The 15882-nt window shown below is 46.3% G+C and overlaps 2 protein-coding genes across 2 annotated transcripts in view; one reads left to right on the top strand and one right to left on the bottom strand.

Moving 5' to 3' along the window:
- The window catches only part of SYN2 (synapsin II), a 150533-nt gene that overhangs the window by 91206 nt on the left and 43445 nt on the right, over positions 1-15882 (top strand). Inside the window, exons 2-4 of the mRNA XM_070463319.1 lie at positions 10000-10057; positions 11334-11425; positions 13755-13911. Coding sequence (XP_070319420.1) covers positions 10000-10057; positions 11334-11425; positions 13755-13911 — 307 coding nt within the window. The remainder of the gene's footprint in view (positions 1-9999; positions 10058-11333; positions 11426-13754; positions 13912-15882) is intronic.
- Positions 1-15882, bottom strand: part of TIMP4 (TIMP metallopeptidase inhibitor 4) — a 30199-nt gene that overhangs the window by 2399 nt on the left and 11918 nt on the right. The window lies entirely within an intron of this gene.

The raw sequence follows: 15882 nt of genomic DNA, 5'->3' as shown, positions 1-15882 counted from the left end.
CCCACCTGCCAATGCAGGAGACATAAGAGACGCGGGTTCAATCCCTGGGTCAGGAAGATCCCTTGGAGGAGGGCATGGCAACCCATGCCAGTATTCTTGCCTGGAGAATCCCATGGACAGAGGAGCCTGGTGGGCTGTAGTCCATAGGGTTGCAAAGAGTTGGATATGACTGAAGCTACTTAGCATGCACAGTTCCCATATAAAGGAATATATAGTTTCTAAACTTGATCATCCTAAGTGCTGAAATTTAATTTTATTAGCTCTGCCTCCTACTAACTGCAGCTTTTAAGCAAGTCACTTCATTTACCTGATCTTCATTTTCCTACAAAACCAATAACATTGAAATTAGTTCCTGCAAGGCATGAAATATTGGGAGATTACTTTGGTTGTCTGGGATAAATGATGCGTATAGTATGTCATCTCTCAATGTCTCTTTCCCTCCTTTAGACCCTTCTGTCCCCTTTGGACCTTTACCTTTACAGACTGAAGAAGATTCATTCTATCAGCCCTTCCTAAAACCAGAGATTTTTCATTTTGTTTTCTTTTTCTCTGGGCCATTTCTACTTCCCTCATGTCATTTGTGTTTAGACAAGTGGACCTGATATGCTGTATCACAAGTATGAACATACTGTGACTTGTACAAGATGAAGTCAGTGTAAAAGAAACCCTTTATGCTGAGTTTCCAATAAACTTTCTAATGATGATCAACATTTTTTTTCACCTTTCAATCTCTCAGTCTTTCTGTGTTTTTCTCTTACGTCTCACAGGACCAGTGTCTTAAGGAAACAGTTTTCTGTTATTTCAGGTTCTTTCTTGAATCGTCGCTGAACACTCATGATCCCCTGATAAAATCATTTTCCACTGAATATGTTTTCTTACACTTAGTCACATTAAAACTCCTCTGCCACTTTACTGCCCACATCCACATCTTCTTTCACTTTATCCCTAATCGACTTGGCATTTTAATCCCTGGAAGAGCTAAATGCCATCTGCAAACTTGGCATTGCATTCTTTTCCAGATCATTTATATGATTGTTAACTAAGACACCATGCAGCTTGCTTTCCATCTAGGAAGTTGCAGAGATTTTGATTTAACTACTTAATCACTGAGTAATAATACCAAGGACCAGGTGCAGAACATTGCCTTTGTCCAGAAAACTATTCACTTTTTCCTATTTGTTTCTTATTCCTAAACCAATTATCCATAATGGACATTTTTCCATGTACCAAAAGAGTTTTATGACTTACGAATTAGATTACAAATCCAAATTGGATTTAAGAACCCCTTTACCAACTAAGTGACTTCCCTGGCAGTTCAGATGGTAAAGCGTTTGCCTACAGTGCAGGAGACCCTGGTTCAATCCCTGGGTCCAGAAGATCTCCTGGAGAAGGAAATGGCAACCCACTCCAGTATTCTTGCCTGGAATCCCATGGACGGAGGAACCTGGTAGGCTACAGTCCATGGGGTCCCAAAGAGTTGGACATGACTGAGTGACTTCACTTTCTTTACCAACTAAGTCTTGCCTATTTTACTTCTCATATATGTCTTTGTTCCAGAACATCTGTATGAGGTGTCTGTCCTGTACCACTTTCTGTCACATAATTAAATCCTATTTCTTAACGTCAGTGTCGTTTGCCAGCTGGCCTCTAAGTTCCTAGGCCTAATCAATCAGATGCTCCTTGAGTTGCCTGATGAGTGTTGTGCAGAAGCTGTTGGTTTGCCGTGTACCAGGAAGACAGCAAATCTTGGCATCTCATTACTGCGGCTGCTTCCCAAATGATCTGGAGCCCTGGCTGGCTCCCTCCCATCTCTTCTGAGTCCCAGACAATGTGACCTCTCAGATCATAGGCACATCTGATCATGTCACCTCTGCCTAAAAGCTTTGGCAGTGTCTTGGGAGACAGTTGGGAAAACTTGAATATAGACTCAGAAAAGACACAATATTCAAGTTTTCCCAACTGTCTCCCAAGACTCTGCCAAAGATTGTAAGCAGAGAGGTGACACAATCAGATGTGTGAAAGATCTGAGTTGTCTCGGAGACCCCGGTTCGATTCCTGGGTCGGGAAAATCCCCTAGAGAAAGGATAGGCTACCCACTCAAGTATTCTTGGGCTTCTCTGGTGGCTCAGACCATAAAGAATCTGCCTGCAATGAAGGAGACCAGGGTTCGATCTCTGGGTTGGAAAGATCCCCTGGAGGAGGAAATGGCAATCTGCTCCAGTATTCTTGCCTGGAGAATCCCCATGGACAGAGGTAGGCTACAGTCCATGGGGTCGCAAAGAGACAGGTACAACTGAGCGACGAAGCACAAAGATGCTTTAAATTATTATTAATTATTAAATAATGATTGTTATTTTAAAAGTTGTTACCCTAGGATAGGCAAATCTATTTACAAAAAGTAAATTAGGTGTGACCAGAGACTGGGGAGTGGGGAAGGGGTAAGGAATGGACAGTTACTGCTTAATGGCAGCAGAGTTTCTATTTTGGATGATGAAAACGTTTTGGAAATAGTGATTTTGGTTGCACAACAGTGAATGCACTCAATGCCACTAATTGTACACTTGAAAATGGTTAAGATGGCAAATTTTGTTATATATATATTTTGCCACAGGAAAAAAAAGTTTTTAAGCCATTACCAGTTAGAGATATTACTTAATACTTTGCAAGAAAAATAACATGATATTTGGAATTTGTCTTAAAACACTCAGAGAGTTCCCTGGTGGTCCAGTGGTCAAGACTCCAAACTTCCACTGCAGAGAGTGTGGGTTCGATTCCTGGCCTGGGAACTAAGATCCCACCTGCTGCACTGCACAGACAAAATATTAAGAACAAACAAAGGACACTCAAACAGGAGTCCCAACAACAACAGTGAAGGTGATAAATGGAAATAATTGGCCAAATGTTAGTTACTGAGGATAGAATTTTCCATAATAGAAAATTTTTAAAAAGACCTTTTGGAGGCTAGCTCTCACATCCTAACTTCTCAGCCTGAAGTCTAAAATCCTTTGACGGCCTTCCCTTTTTCAGGAACCTCAGCTCTTGCTGTCGAGCCTGCCTGCCTGCCCTGCCCCCAGGCAGCACTGCGGAGCTCCGGAGTTCCGTGCGCAGGCAACCACTGTGCTCTCTGCTTCTTGTGTGGCAAATTCCTCCTCATTCTTCAAGGCTCAGCTGCATCCTGGAGCCTTCCCAGGCTCCTCCAGGCAAAGAGAACTCCCTCCTTCGGGTTCCCACGGCGCCTTGTCTGCACCCCTGGGACGGCTTGCTTATACCCCGTATTATCATCTTTTATTCATGCTTCTGTTCTCCGCTAACCTGCAAGCTTCATGAAAATACAGGAAACTTACTTTGCACTGTACATCTTCCTGAGCTATGTGAAGTTTTCATTGCTGTTGTTTTAGTTGTGTGCATTAAATTTTTTTTTTTGCATTAAATATTTTTAAAGGAAAAGATTGAAAGGTGGGGATGTGAATATTCATTATAAATCTTAAAAGTTGAAAGGGTCCTTAGAGGTTACCCATAAGAATATTGGTCTCTTTCTAGACTGTGCTTTCTCTACTTGGCAACTACTGGTGCATTTTTACATTTCCAGTACCTACCACTGGGTGCTCAGTACATTGTTGCTGAATTTACTCACAGATCACATCCTTTCTTTCTACAGATGGCAGAAAGCCAACTCTCTAGCTTGGGGTGTGTGGACACACACTTTTCAGAAGAAATGGTGAATTTTCGGGTATGGTTTGTCAGAGCAGCAAACAAGCTGTCACTGGGCCAGTGGGGTTGGCTCAGTGGCTGGCTGTGCTGGGAGCCAGGCGAGTCTGCACTACACGTGCTGCCAGGGGGTGGCGGCAGGTGCTCACAGACGCTCTGAGACCAGCAGGCCTGATTCACCCTTTGAGTGTAGGATGGGAGATGGCCTCCTCTACTATTCCTAGTTTATTTTCTAACTTTTTGATGCCTTGAGATGCTTGGCCAAAAGAATAGGGCCCAAGTTAGAGACAAAAAGAACCAGAAACTAAGCATCTTGTTAGAGGTAAATGTCTAGATCAGTGCTAGGAACTACTAGGTACACTGTTTGTTTTAGTCACTCAGTCGTGTCCTGCTCTTTTGTGACCCCATGGACTATAGCCCCAGGCTCCTCTGTCCGTGGGGTTTCCCAGGCAAGAATACTGGAGTGGGTTGCCATTTCCTTCTCTAGGGGATCTTCCTGACCCAGAGATCGAACCCGTGTCTCCTGCATTGGCAGGCAGACTCTTTACCACTGAGCCACCTGGGAAGCCCCTAGGTACTTCATTAGTGCTCTCATCTTCTTGAAGTTTTGATCCCTGTAAGAACTTTAGGCACCCTGGGGGGATTTACACTCCAGGCTGTTTTTTAGGTCCTTTAGTTCCAGTGTGGAGGGAAACTGAGAACAGATTTTCGTGTGGGGAAGAAGAGGGAAGAGAGAACATGACACCCTGGGATGTACACTTGCGAGAAGAAAGGAGAAAACGGCTGGACCTGCGGAGACACAGTCCACTCAGTCCTGAGGCGGCCTATTCTGGCTTTCTACGTCTCTCCAGCCAACACCATCACTCCTAACATCTCCAGTGAAGAAACAAGCCTTGATTGTGAATAACGACACAGCTCAGGGAAAGAGTTGGAAATCTTTAGATAAGACGATTCTATTTGTACAGGCCTTAACTCAGAGCACATAATATGACAAAAGAACATAATCAATATTTAAAATCCAAGATGATGAAAAATCCAGGCTTGTATGCATATGCCTTGCTTTGAAGTATTGCTCCATAATCTAGTGGTCTGAGGCTGGGATTGGGGAGTGATGCCACAGGTTATTAGATAACTGGGTTTGAAAGGTAACATCAGATGAGGCCATGAGCCAAATATCATGAGTAGATGATAAATGAGATGAAAGTTCAGATGAGAAAGAATCCTGTTAGCTGTGGTGAGACAGCAATAAAACCTGGTATGTGAATATTTGTTGCATTTTGCCAATAGTCAATCCTAAAAGAAATCAACCCTGAGTATTCACTGGAAGGACTGATGCTGAAGCTGAAGCTCCAATACTTCGGCCACCTGATGTGAAGAGCCAACTCATTGGAAAAGACCCTGATGCTGGGAAAGATTGAGGGCAGGAGGAGAAGGGGGCGACAGAGGATGAGATGGTTGGATGGCATCAACTCAATGGACATGAGTTTGAGCAAACTCCAGGAGATAGTGAAGGACAGGGAAGCCTGGCTTGCTGCAGTCCATGAGGTCTCAAAGAGTCGGACATGACTGAGTGACTAAACAGCAACAATTTTATAATCACATAATATTTCAGAGTTTCCAGAACACTTTCATGTCATTTTCATCTGGCTTCATTAAATCTTCACAACAGCCTAGTATTATTAAATGAGGTAAAACACATAGAATACTTGGGGCTTCTTAGAATAGTGGTTAGTACGTAGTGAATGTTTACTATTATTATGAAAATCATTATTAGCCCTATTTTATACTTGACAGGTCTGAGGCTCAGAGAGGCTGTTACTTGCCCAAAGTCACACAGCTGAGAAGTGGTAGAACTAGGCCTGAAGTCAGCTCCTGTTTCTAGACCTTTCTCCATTTTCCCATGCGCAAAAAAATTTAAGCTGGGCTTGCCAAGGTTGGGCCGAGTTTTGAGGTGGCCTTAGCAGAATCATCTCTGATGAGGTCTCCTCAGCCTCATGAGCCCTAGTTGGCTGGTGAATGGGAATTCCTGAGAGTGTTCTGTGCCTTGAGTAAGAAGAGTTAAATCTAGAAGCCTCTACTCATTTTAGCAGTGAGGGGAGATGGTTCATTGCCTTGTCGCTCAAGGAAGCTGCAAGCCATTAAACTCACATAGATCCTCAGCTGGTAGGCTTGTTAAGAAAATGTGACAATAGGGGGAAATTGACAACCCAGGCACCATAGATATTTTTAGTCTGTGCTTCAAGGATGTACATCTTGGTTTCTGTTTAGATTGAGCGAGAGGGAGTGAATTTGGATTGATTTTACAAGACTGGCAGTCAGAAGGTCCTTACTGAGACCCTACTCTGTGCCCCAACCTAAGCAAGTGACTGAGGAGAGTAACTAAGGGAGGTGAAGTTATTTCCCAGATGTTCAAACACTGTGGAGAGTGGTATAATCTTTTTCTTGGGTGGGAGGCAGTGTGCTGACATCAGTAAAAATTCCGTCTAGTCCTTGCACCAGCACTTCTGCAGTTAATTATCCTTCTAAGGTACAATGGGGTGACTGCAGTTAACAGTACTGTATCATATACTTGAAATTTGCTAAGAGAGTGGATCTGAAGTATTCTCAGTGCACATGCATGGACACACACACGCGCACACACACAAGGTAATAATGTGAGGTGATGGGTATGGTAGTTAACCCGATTGTGGTTACCCCATTTCACAAAGTATACATACATCAAGTCATCACAGTGGACACTGAAAATATTACAATTTTATTTGTCAATTATTCCTTAGTAAAGCTGGAAAAAATAATCTTATGAGTATATTTTTAATTGTAAGCCATTGTAGCTCTGTTTGTAATAGCAAAAACAGTCCAAACACTGGAAATGGAATTTAATGCAACTATTATAAAGAGTCTTATCGATATGTGCTGAAAGCATATCACTAAGATACGTTTTTTTTTAATTGAAGTAGAACTGACTTACAATATTAGTTTCATGCTTACAACATATCAATTCAGTATTTTTTTGATTATACTCTATACGAAGTTACTATAAGGTAATAAATGGAAAGATATCCCACATTCATAGATTGGAAAAATTAATGTTTTAAAATATATATGCTAACCTAAGATTTTTAAGTGCAATAAAAAAATTATGGGGCAAGAAAGAAGAATGTATATAGCATGATGCCATGTGCATGTTTGAAGCATATATGAAGGCAGGTATATGCACACATTTTCCCCACACTGGAAGGATATGCTTGTAACGGGTGATGAGGGGTATGTGTGGTAAGGGGAACAGGAGGGGGAAAATGTATTTTTCATCTTATACTTTTAAGTTCTTTTGAAAATAGATAGAGTTTTTGGTTTAGCCATCTGACATTTTTTTTTCCCTCATTTAAGAAACTTGCCAGAAGTCACAGAACCAAAAAAGTGTACAGCTAAGATTCCCACCCGAACTAGCAACACTGCTTCCTAACAGTGCTCTCTTAGGATCAGAAAGTAATTCTGTCACTTGTTTGTAAATTACAAAAAATTTTCCATGAAGACACCTGGGAGAATGTGGTCATTCTCAAGAAGGCTCTGCACTCCGTTGCCTGCCACCTTGGCTCCTGTTCTATAGGACGTGGCACAGCCAGGAGAGGTCAGTGACCTGGAGCCAGGAAACACAAACCAAAATTTCCAGGGCAAATTTCCTTCAGGAAAAGACATTAAGATCATTGGAGAGGTGGGGGTGGGGAGGAGGCATGAAAACAGGGTCATTAGCCAACTTGGTCAACGGGCAGGTACAGGAAGTGGCAGATAAACACAGCCAGAATCTATAATTATACTTCAGTATCAGTGTTCAAAACCCACAAAATAAATGAGTGAATTAAAAAACTTGGCAGAGTCCAAGTGCCTAGATATAAACTCCTAGCATTAGGCTTAACTCCTATGAACTTCTCTTTGATTTCGAGCATATTATTTAGCTGCTGTGGCTTTCTTTCCCCATTAGTCAAATGGACAGCACAGTCTATCCTGGCCACTTCACAGAGTTGTAAGGAACAAATAAGGCAAGAGACGTGCTTTGAAAATGCAAGACATCATACCAAATGAAAGGTTGTTGTTGATGCCTCTGGGACATACCTCACGGAAGGAGACCTCTTTTCTCATTAAGCTTTTTTTTTTTTTAAATGGATCTCAAATTCTGTGAGCGATTTTTTTTCAAGTTGTTTCCATTTAAAAGTACTGGTTTTTAAAAACTAATAACTTAAAACTGCCACACATAAAACAAATGGTCCACAAAACATTTAATTCTCCTTTCCTGCTGAAGGGTTTACAATGCATTGTTATAATTAACCAGTCTTTTACTAGTAAATGGAAACGACCAACTGAGACAAACAGTTCTGAGACCGTTCTTCCACCACTGATTAAGACTGGGGTGGCAGGTATTTAGAGACAGGAAGCTGGGAGGAAGCATCAGGAAAGCATTGCTGGCAGCAAGGTAGACACACCTCACCAACACAAGCGAGAAACCTCATGGGATCATTTTATTCCAGTTCCTTCTGTTTAGAGTTGAAAGACCTACGGAGTCCACAAGATCCCCAGAGCAGTGATAGTGCAGTGCGTAGACTATTACTTAAAGCCACAAATAAGATGGAACCATGAAAGGGACTGGATGTGCTACATGCCCTTTGCCTGAGGGGCTTGCTGAGTTATGAATGCTGAACAGGACTCTGGAAGCAAGCTGATGAAGCACAGTAAGGAACTGGGACAGAGGCAGGGAGATGAACTTTGGTGATCCAGCTCTAGGATGGCTGAGTGCCTCTGAGGAGCAATTTGAGGGTAGCCCGGGACTTGGACAGGACAAATGACAACTTCCTGGAACAGACTGTTCCAGGACCAGAGAGGAAAGGAAATAGCCTGGCCCCATCCTGGGCAGTTCACAGGAGCTAGGGCGGGAAGTATTTGAAATGGAGCTAGTGCTCACAACATCAAGCGCCTTTTCAGTGGAGGAAGGAAAATGGGACAAGAAACCTGTGACATAGCATACACATCAAGTCAGTTTTCGTCATGGTGGGAATGAAGATGGCAAGAATGAGGGAGACAGTGCTATGCAGAGCCGACAACTCTGGGCTCAGACTAGGGCGCAATTATTGCTTCTGTCACTCACTTGCTATTATGACCTTGAATATGCCACTTTTCCCTCTGAGTCTCGGTTTCCCCATCTCAAAAATGAGTGCCCTTCTCCCCATCTCATAAGTAGTTATGAGAGTTAAATGAGATGTTCTTGAAAGCAACTAACACATAATTCCTAGAATATGAGTCCCAGTAAATGTTAGTTTATCCCTTTGTTTTGGAGAGGGACTTTAGAAAACCTCCAGTGAGACATGCTGATTTGAAATTTCAAGCACTGGGAAAGCAAGGCCAACCTAGGTACCATGTGGAAAGGCCCTTTTGACAGATGGAGAAGCAGCCTAAAAAGTCAGACAAGAAACTCTCATGAGAGGAAGGGTAGGTGAAGGGCAAAGTAGCACTGGCTATAAATACAAGCACAAACACCGTCCCCTTACCAGCAGCTGTACTGTGAGGTTCCTCCGGCTTGTGACAAAATGGGAAGCTAATAAGTACGGTCTATCCAGGCTTGACTCATTCCCTTAACTGCTCTGAAACACAGGAGAGGTTTTGTATTCAATTATAGTAGTTTCCCTAAGCCTCTCCTGCCACCGCCGCCCCCCACCCTCCGCCCCCCATATTTTTCTGGTATAATTAACTCTCTTCATTCATTGACTGTCCTTTCATCCTTGTTTTGTTGGTTATATTTGCTTTTTAAATTATCAATTGCCTCAAATCCTTTCTGGAAGTATGGGTATGACGCGGTAAAATAGTTTTAGTTTCTTCAGAAACTAAAATTCCAAGGGTGGAAAGCAGCTAGAAAACCAGAGTGAAACGCAGGATGGGGAAAGATAAGGGAACTACAGGGAGGTGTAAATTGACCCAGTTTTTAGCAGGAGTCACATCAGGGAAATCCTACTTCTGGATTCTTTTGTAGCCAAAACATGACAGCAGCTGTTTTCATAAAAGCACAAAGCCTAGGAGTGAAAGGCCTTTTGGTTTATTTTATAGAAGAAAGGCCATGTTTGCCCGAGGCTCTCATGGTGATCTGGTAGCAGACTAAGGTCTAACACTTACCCAGGTCTCTTGACTCTCATTCTGGGATTCTGTGTGCCGTCGTCCTCCTCATCTTTGTGAGAGAGAATTTCTGATGACAAACACCTGTGCAAAACTAATAGGTGTGGGTTTTTGTTTTTTTTTCTTTGTTTCCAGGGCCAAGTGCTTTCGGGGCAAAAAAGTCCTTGGAGATTATGATATCAAAGTGGAACAGGTAACCACCCTGGAGCCCAGGATTGCACCTGCATCATTGTGGGACCCTCTTGACACTCTGGAGTGAACCATCTGGTGCTGCCAAGTGGAAAGATCAGGGTCCATCACTAGCTTCTAGGCTCTCTACCTCCTCCCCCTACCCTTTCCGGGACGTCTCTCTCTATGAGACCTGGTCTTGAAGGCTGCGTCTTTCAACTCCCCTGAGTTCTCTTCATGGCTCTGGGGTCTGTAGGGAGGCAAGCAGTGTAGCTCTCAGGGCCTCTGGGGGTGCAGGGTCCTTGGGCTGAGGAACACTGTAGAGGAATGTCTTCCGAGGACACGGCCACACCTCCATACTGTAGTCGCAAGGTCTTGCTCGGTAGATACATGTCTGCCACTCAGGTGTGCAGCCTCCAGTGAGGCCTCCTCTGTGCCTAAGGCTGCGCTTCAGAGAGAACTTAGCAAAGAACACCTCCTGGGTTTAACGCAGTGAAGTCCTGAAAGGCTCAGTTTTTATCTTCCCGTACCCTTTGCTCCATGATAAATAAGAGATTAGGTCCATTTGAGTCGGGGGGAGGGGGGATGTCCACTTTACACAGAGCATGTATTTTCTATGTAACGATAGAAACTACTCATCATTCCTTACACAGTGTGCTGGGATTTACAGATTTACTGTTTCTATCCATTGCTGCATTCAGTTCTTAGAATAACTTGTTAGGCAAGGTTGATAAAAATTATTTCCATCTTATAGATGGGAGAAACTGTCCACCCAGAGAGAATAAGTAACTTGCCTGAACATCTTATGCATCTCATTGGGCCAGAGCAGCACCGAAACCCGATTTCCTAAATGAAAACTTAGTGCTTTTATGTTGAGACTGAGAAAGGGCATGTTTCCCTCAGTTTGCATTCCTGCTCTGCAGAGAGGCAGCACAAAAGATGCTGGGTGGGGAGTCAGAAGCCCTGAGTTTTGCTCCCGTTTCGGCCAACAGTAAGCTTTGTTTGTCCAGAAAAGTCACTTTAACTGCTCCTTTGGTAAATAAGGATAATTATTTCTGCCCCTCCTGCCTCACAGAGTGTCTATGAGAATAGATGGGATCAGTTTGGGAAAATGCTTTGCAAACTGTAAATACATGTTTGCTGGAAAAGATGCTGCTGCTGCTGCTTTATGGGGGTGCCTCTCAGAGTCAGGGCTGTGGGGCTTACTCCCCTACTGCTGATTTTATTTAGTTATGTTCTATCATAGTAAGAAACACATAAGGTGAAATCCACGCTCTTAATCCCCTCCTGTTATTTCCCAGGCGGAATTTTCGGAGCTCAACCTGGTGGCCCATGCAGATGGTACCTACGCCGTGGATATGCAGGTGCTCCGGAATGGCACAAAGGTGGTCCGGTAAGGTCCTTTCTGTCCTCGGGGTCACTGCCACCGTCTCTGGCGTGCCATGTGTAGTGTACAGACCTTGTTGACATGTGTTGTGTGGCGGTGGTGGAAGGAGGCAGAGAAAGCTGGCTCTGGCCCTTGGAGATGTCTTAGTTCCTTGGTGAAGGAAGCTCTGTGGGCTCAGAGCTCACTTTGCAGCCACTGGATGATTCCTGTCAGAGGTGTTGCAGGACTCTGGCCCCACCTCAGCCAGTGCAGCTCTGGACTTTTATCTCTCAGTGTATTTCCCCTGGAAAACACAATTCCATTGCCTTAAAAGAAAAGAGCTGGGGGGAGTTTAAAAACCAGCCTCCCATTACCCATGGATTTGCTTCCATTCACTCAGTGAGTTGGCAGCAGAGCCTGTGTACTCTGTGAGTTCTCCTAACACCCTTCCAGTGTTCTTCTGCCCTCCAGATTTCTGGGAGCTCCTCAGTCCGATAAGAAAGCCTGGGTCAGAAGGGACAGTGTGAGTGGAAGAAAATTCAATTACAAAGCACTTACACTGCAGGTGGGGTGCTAGGTGACAGGTAGACGTCATCGATTGTGATACAGTTCTCTGTGGGAGGTGATGAAGATTCCAGATGAGGGAGCATGGTTTCCACATTGTTATTCTTTCCCAGGACTCAGCATGGCTTCAGGGTTCCAGGCATCAGGGTCTTGCTCCAGGAAGAGCCTTCACTTCACCCTTTTCCCTTTTTCAACCTGCACTGCCCTGACCCCAAGGCCGCCAGCGTCCAACAGGACCTGGTCCATGACAGGGAAGGCAGAACTCAGGTGTCTGGAGCCGAATGTCAGGGAGTGTGAGCTCATCCATCCTGGAGACTGAGGAGGACAGAGAAGAGCTGCCCACCCTTGGTCGGGGAGCACTCAGGAAGCTCCTGCTAGAGACAATGGCAGACTCCCCCCGCTGCAAATGGAGTAGGTCATAGGGATCCGTGGCAACAAGGGGGCCCACATCAGGGTGCTGGGAGGGAAGTGGCGAAAACAAGGCGGGCCTCTCCCGGTCGCCACTGTGGGCACCCGGGGCTGACTGCAAGCCTGGAGCTCAGGTTCGGTGACCGGGATGTAAGGCTTGGTCTCAGGCGTATAGACGGAGCCAGTTTCCCAGAACTTGGGCGCGAGGTCGGAGCACACACCAGCTGACCTGATGCTCACTCTCCTGAGTGACGGAGGAGGGGCCCTCCCACCTCTACGTTGGAAGACTGATCTCTGAGCCCAGGTGGGGCTGGAGCAGTAGGCGGAAATTGGGTGGGTCCCAGGGCAGAGAACCAGGTCCATCACTGGACATGTGTGAAATGGCCAAGGCCTGGAGCCTTGAGGGGAGATGCTGCTGCAGAACTGGCTGTCTGGGAAGGTGAGGTTCCTCAGGAATCAGAGCGTGAAGTCGGGGCCCTGATCCTATGGAGCTCTGCTGTCTGGAGGTGAAACACAGGGAGCCTTCCCGTGCCCGGGAACACACTGTACTCTCAGCTTCCTGTAGCCAGTTGCTCAACCTCAGCTCTGTGGAAACATTCGTGCCCCTCCCTAGATCTGCTTTGGAGGAATAACACTGGGGTGTCTGGCATCTGTTCTCAGCCAGCCTGGACCCTGGTTCACCTGGGGAGCTGCTGGGGGCCCGGCATCTTTAAGGAGCAGCTTGAGGAGTCATAGCAGGACGCTGAGGTCAGGGGTCTTTGGAGCAGGGCAGTGAAGTCAGCCACGTGTGGTGTCTTCAGAGTCTGCTGGAACCCTCGCAGGGTGCCAACTCAGAGCCACAAGAGCTTCCACTCTCATCCACAGGGACCCGGAAAATCCTTGTTGACTTAAGGTGTGGCAGTCTAAAAGTGTTTCTTCCCTCCTCCCCGACAGCTGCTGCACCTTAGAAAAAGACAGTGCTTAACCCAGAGGAATTGTTCAGTCGCTCCGTCATGTCCGACTCTTTGTGACCCCATGGACCGCAGCACGCCAGGCTCACCTGTCCTTCACCATCTCCCGGAGTTTGCTCAAACTCATGTCCTTTGAGTCAGTGATGGCATCCAACCATTTCATCCTCTGTCACCCTCTCCTCCTCCCACACTCAGTCTTTCACAGCATCAGGGTCTTTTCCAGAGGAAAAGAATTTCAGAAATCTGTTCAAATCTCCTCTGAGAAGTGCCTATATAATACCGCATTTCCTAGTCCATAAGAGAACAGTCATAACAAAATGAGGGTCTTGGCTCAGGTAACCCCTTCCCTGTCTTGGGCTTTGGAGACGGGAGACAAGAGGATATGTGTCCTGAGGTTCTGGTTGGTGGCAGACTTGCTTCCACATTCTTTCCAGGTCCTTCCGGCCAGACTTTGTGCTCATCCGGCAGCATGCGTTCGGCATGGCAGAGAATGAGGACTTTCGCCACCTGATCATTGGCATGCAGTACGCAGGCCTCCCCAGCATCAACTCCCTGGAGTCCATTTACAACTTCTGTGACAAGCCATGGGTGGTGAGTGAGTCCCCCTTCCCTCAGGTAAAAGGGCAGCATCCTGACCCTCTGACTCTGGGTCCCCAGAAGGACCTCTGTTGATCCAGGCACCGTGAGGGGCCAGCGGAGAGGGTGTGGGAGGAGCTTCAGCTGGGGCACCGGGTGGGGCCGGCTCTCACAGTAGGACTTTGTTGTCACGGGCTGGGCTGCCTCTGCTGCAGAAGGGACCTTTGGCCTCACAGCAGAGTCACACAGAGATTCTGTGAAGGAGCCCTTCCAGGTCTGCAGCCATCAGATATAGCAATAAAAACACCTACTTCTTGCCTCCGAAAGATCTAACCCTTGGAAAGGCCTGAGGCCACCGGGGACCAAGGGGATGGTGCACCTCAGAGGGATGTTAGTGTCAGAGTCCTACCAAGTGTCTCAGCAACCTTCAAATGAGATTCACCCACACACGTACCAAATCAGACACTTTTATGCTCTGGACGTGCCCTCTGAGATAATTGGCTCTCACTCCTTCATGGCAGGGATGTGACCATTTTCTGAAAGAAGGTGAGGAGCATAAGACCACTTACTCTGTGATGCCAGCTTCGGAGATTTTCCTACATGAACTTCATTTAACCCTCATAATAGCTTTACAAGGAAGGTGTTATTATTATCATTATTAACACTTTTTACAGAGAAATGAGACCCAGAGAGGATTCAGTAACTCATCAAAGTTTCTGACACCATCCCTCGCATAAGCGGGGTTACTATGTGAGGAAGAAGCTGGTCTGGTGGTGTCTTCCTGGGCTAGTCTGGAAATCTTGGAGGCAGTGGAAGCATCTGAGCAGAGAGAAGAGTGCAGCTGGGAGAGGAAGCGGCCTGAGATGGTTCTAGGCTGCTCCAGCTTCCCCTCTGACCGCCGAGGAGATCCAGCTCCTAGGACTCTGGCGCTCCAGGCTGCTCCTCTCAGAAGGAAACACCTGCCCCTAGTCACATCCTTCTCTTCTTGTTTTTCAAGGGTTATTTCAGCTCTCACACACTGGCTTGCCAAGGGTCATGGCACTGGTGGCTGATTGCGGAGTTCGCAGACCCCAGGCTTCTCCCACTCAGGGAGCTGGAGCGGGGGTGTTTTCTTTTTTTAACCAAAAGGACCCGTCACCTCTACTCTTTCACCTGAACTCAGTCTTCCTGTTTCCTTGGAAGCCGGGGAGACCTGGCAGTGTGAGAGGAAGACCGGCGAGCAAGGAGTCGAAAGATCTGGGAGCTGCTGTAGCGGCCCCTTGCTCAGCCTTTCCCTCTGTCTGGCCTGAGGGCTTGGAGTCCGAGAGTTCTGCAGAAACCAGCTGCAGGAGTTGTGTTATTTGAATAGGTTGCTGATCACAGGAGAGCGCATATGAGACCTTCAACAAGCTTCCCCTTAGTCACATGGCCTTCCGCGCTGCACTCATGCCCTAGCCCTTTCCTCCCTCACCCCTTCAATACTTGCTAGAATTTGGCTCCCTCATAGCCACACAGGGTGGTTCTGCTAGTATCAGCTCTTTTTCTGGACAATCTCACTAATCAGCCTCCTGACTAAACCAGTCTGTGCCCTGGTTTCTTTGTCTGTAAACTAGGAGTGGAGGCTTCCCCAGTGGCTCCGTGATAGAAGAATCTGCCTGCCAATGCAGGAGATGCAGGTTTGATCCCTGGTTGGGAAGATCCCCTAGAGAAGGAAATGGCAACCCACTCTAGTATCCTTGCCTGGAAAATCCCATGGACAGAGGAGCCTGGTGGGTTATAGTCCACGGGGTCTCAAAGAGTCAGACGCGACTGAGCGACTGAGCGTGAGGATGAAATGAGTAATCGCAGTACCTGCCACCAGTCTGCCAGCCTGGTGTCACAGCCCCCAGTGTTGGGATCTGAAAGAAACTTATTCCGTGCTGCATGTTCCAGAACTGTGCCGGCAGCCAGGGAAGGGCGGGTCAGAGAGCCTGGGCTGGGCCTTTGCCCCTCCTGGGATCTGGGATC

The sequence above is a fragment of the Odocoileus virginianus genome, unplaced genomic scaffold, assembly GCF_023699985.2.
Source record: "Odocoileus virginianus isolate 20LAN1187 ecotype Illinois unplaced genomic scaffold, Ovbor_1.2 Unplaced_Contig_2, whole genome shotgun sequence".
NCBI lineage: Eukaryota > Metazoa > Chordata > Mammalia > Artiodactyla > Cervidae > Odocoileus > Odocoileus virginianus.
The sequence above is the reverse complement of the archived record's forward strand: the minus strand, read 5'-3'. Positions and strand labels throughout refer to the sequence as shown.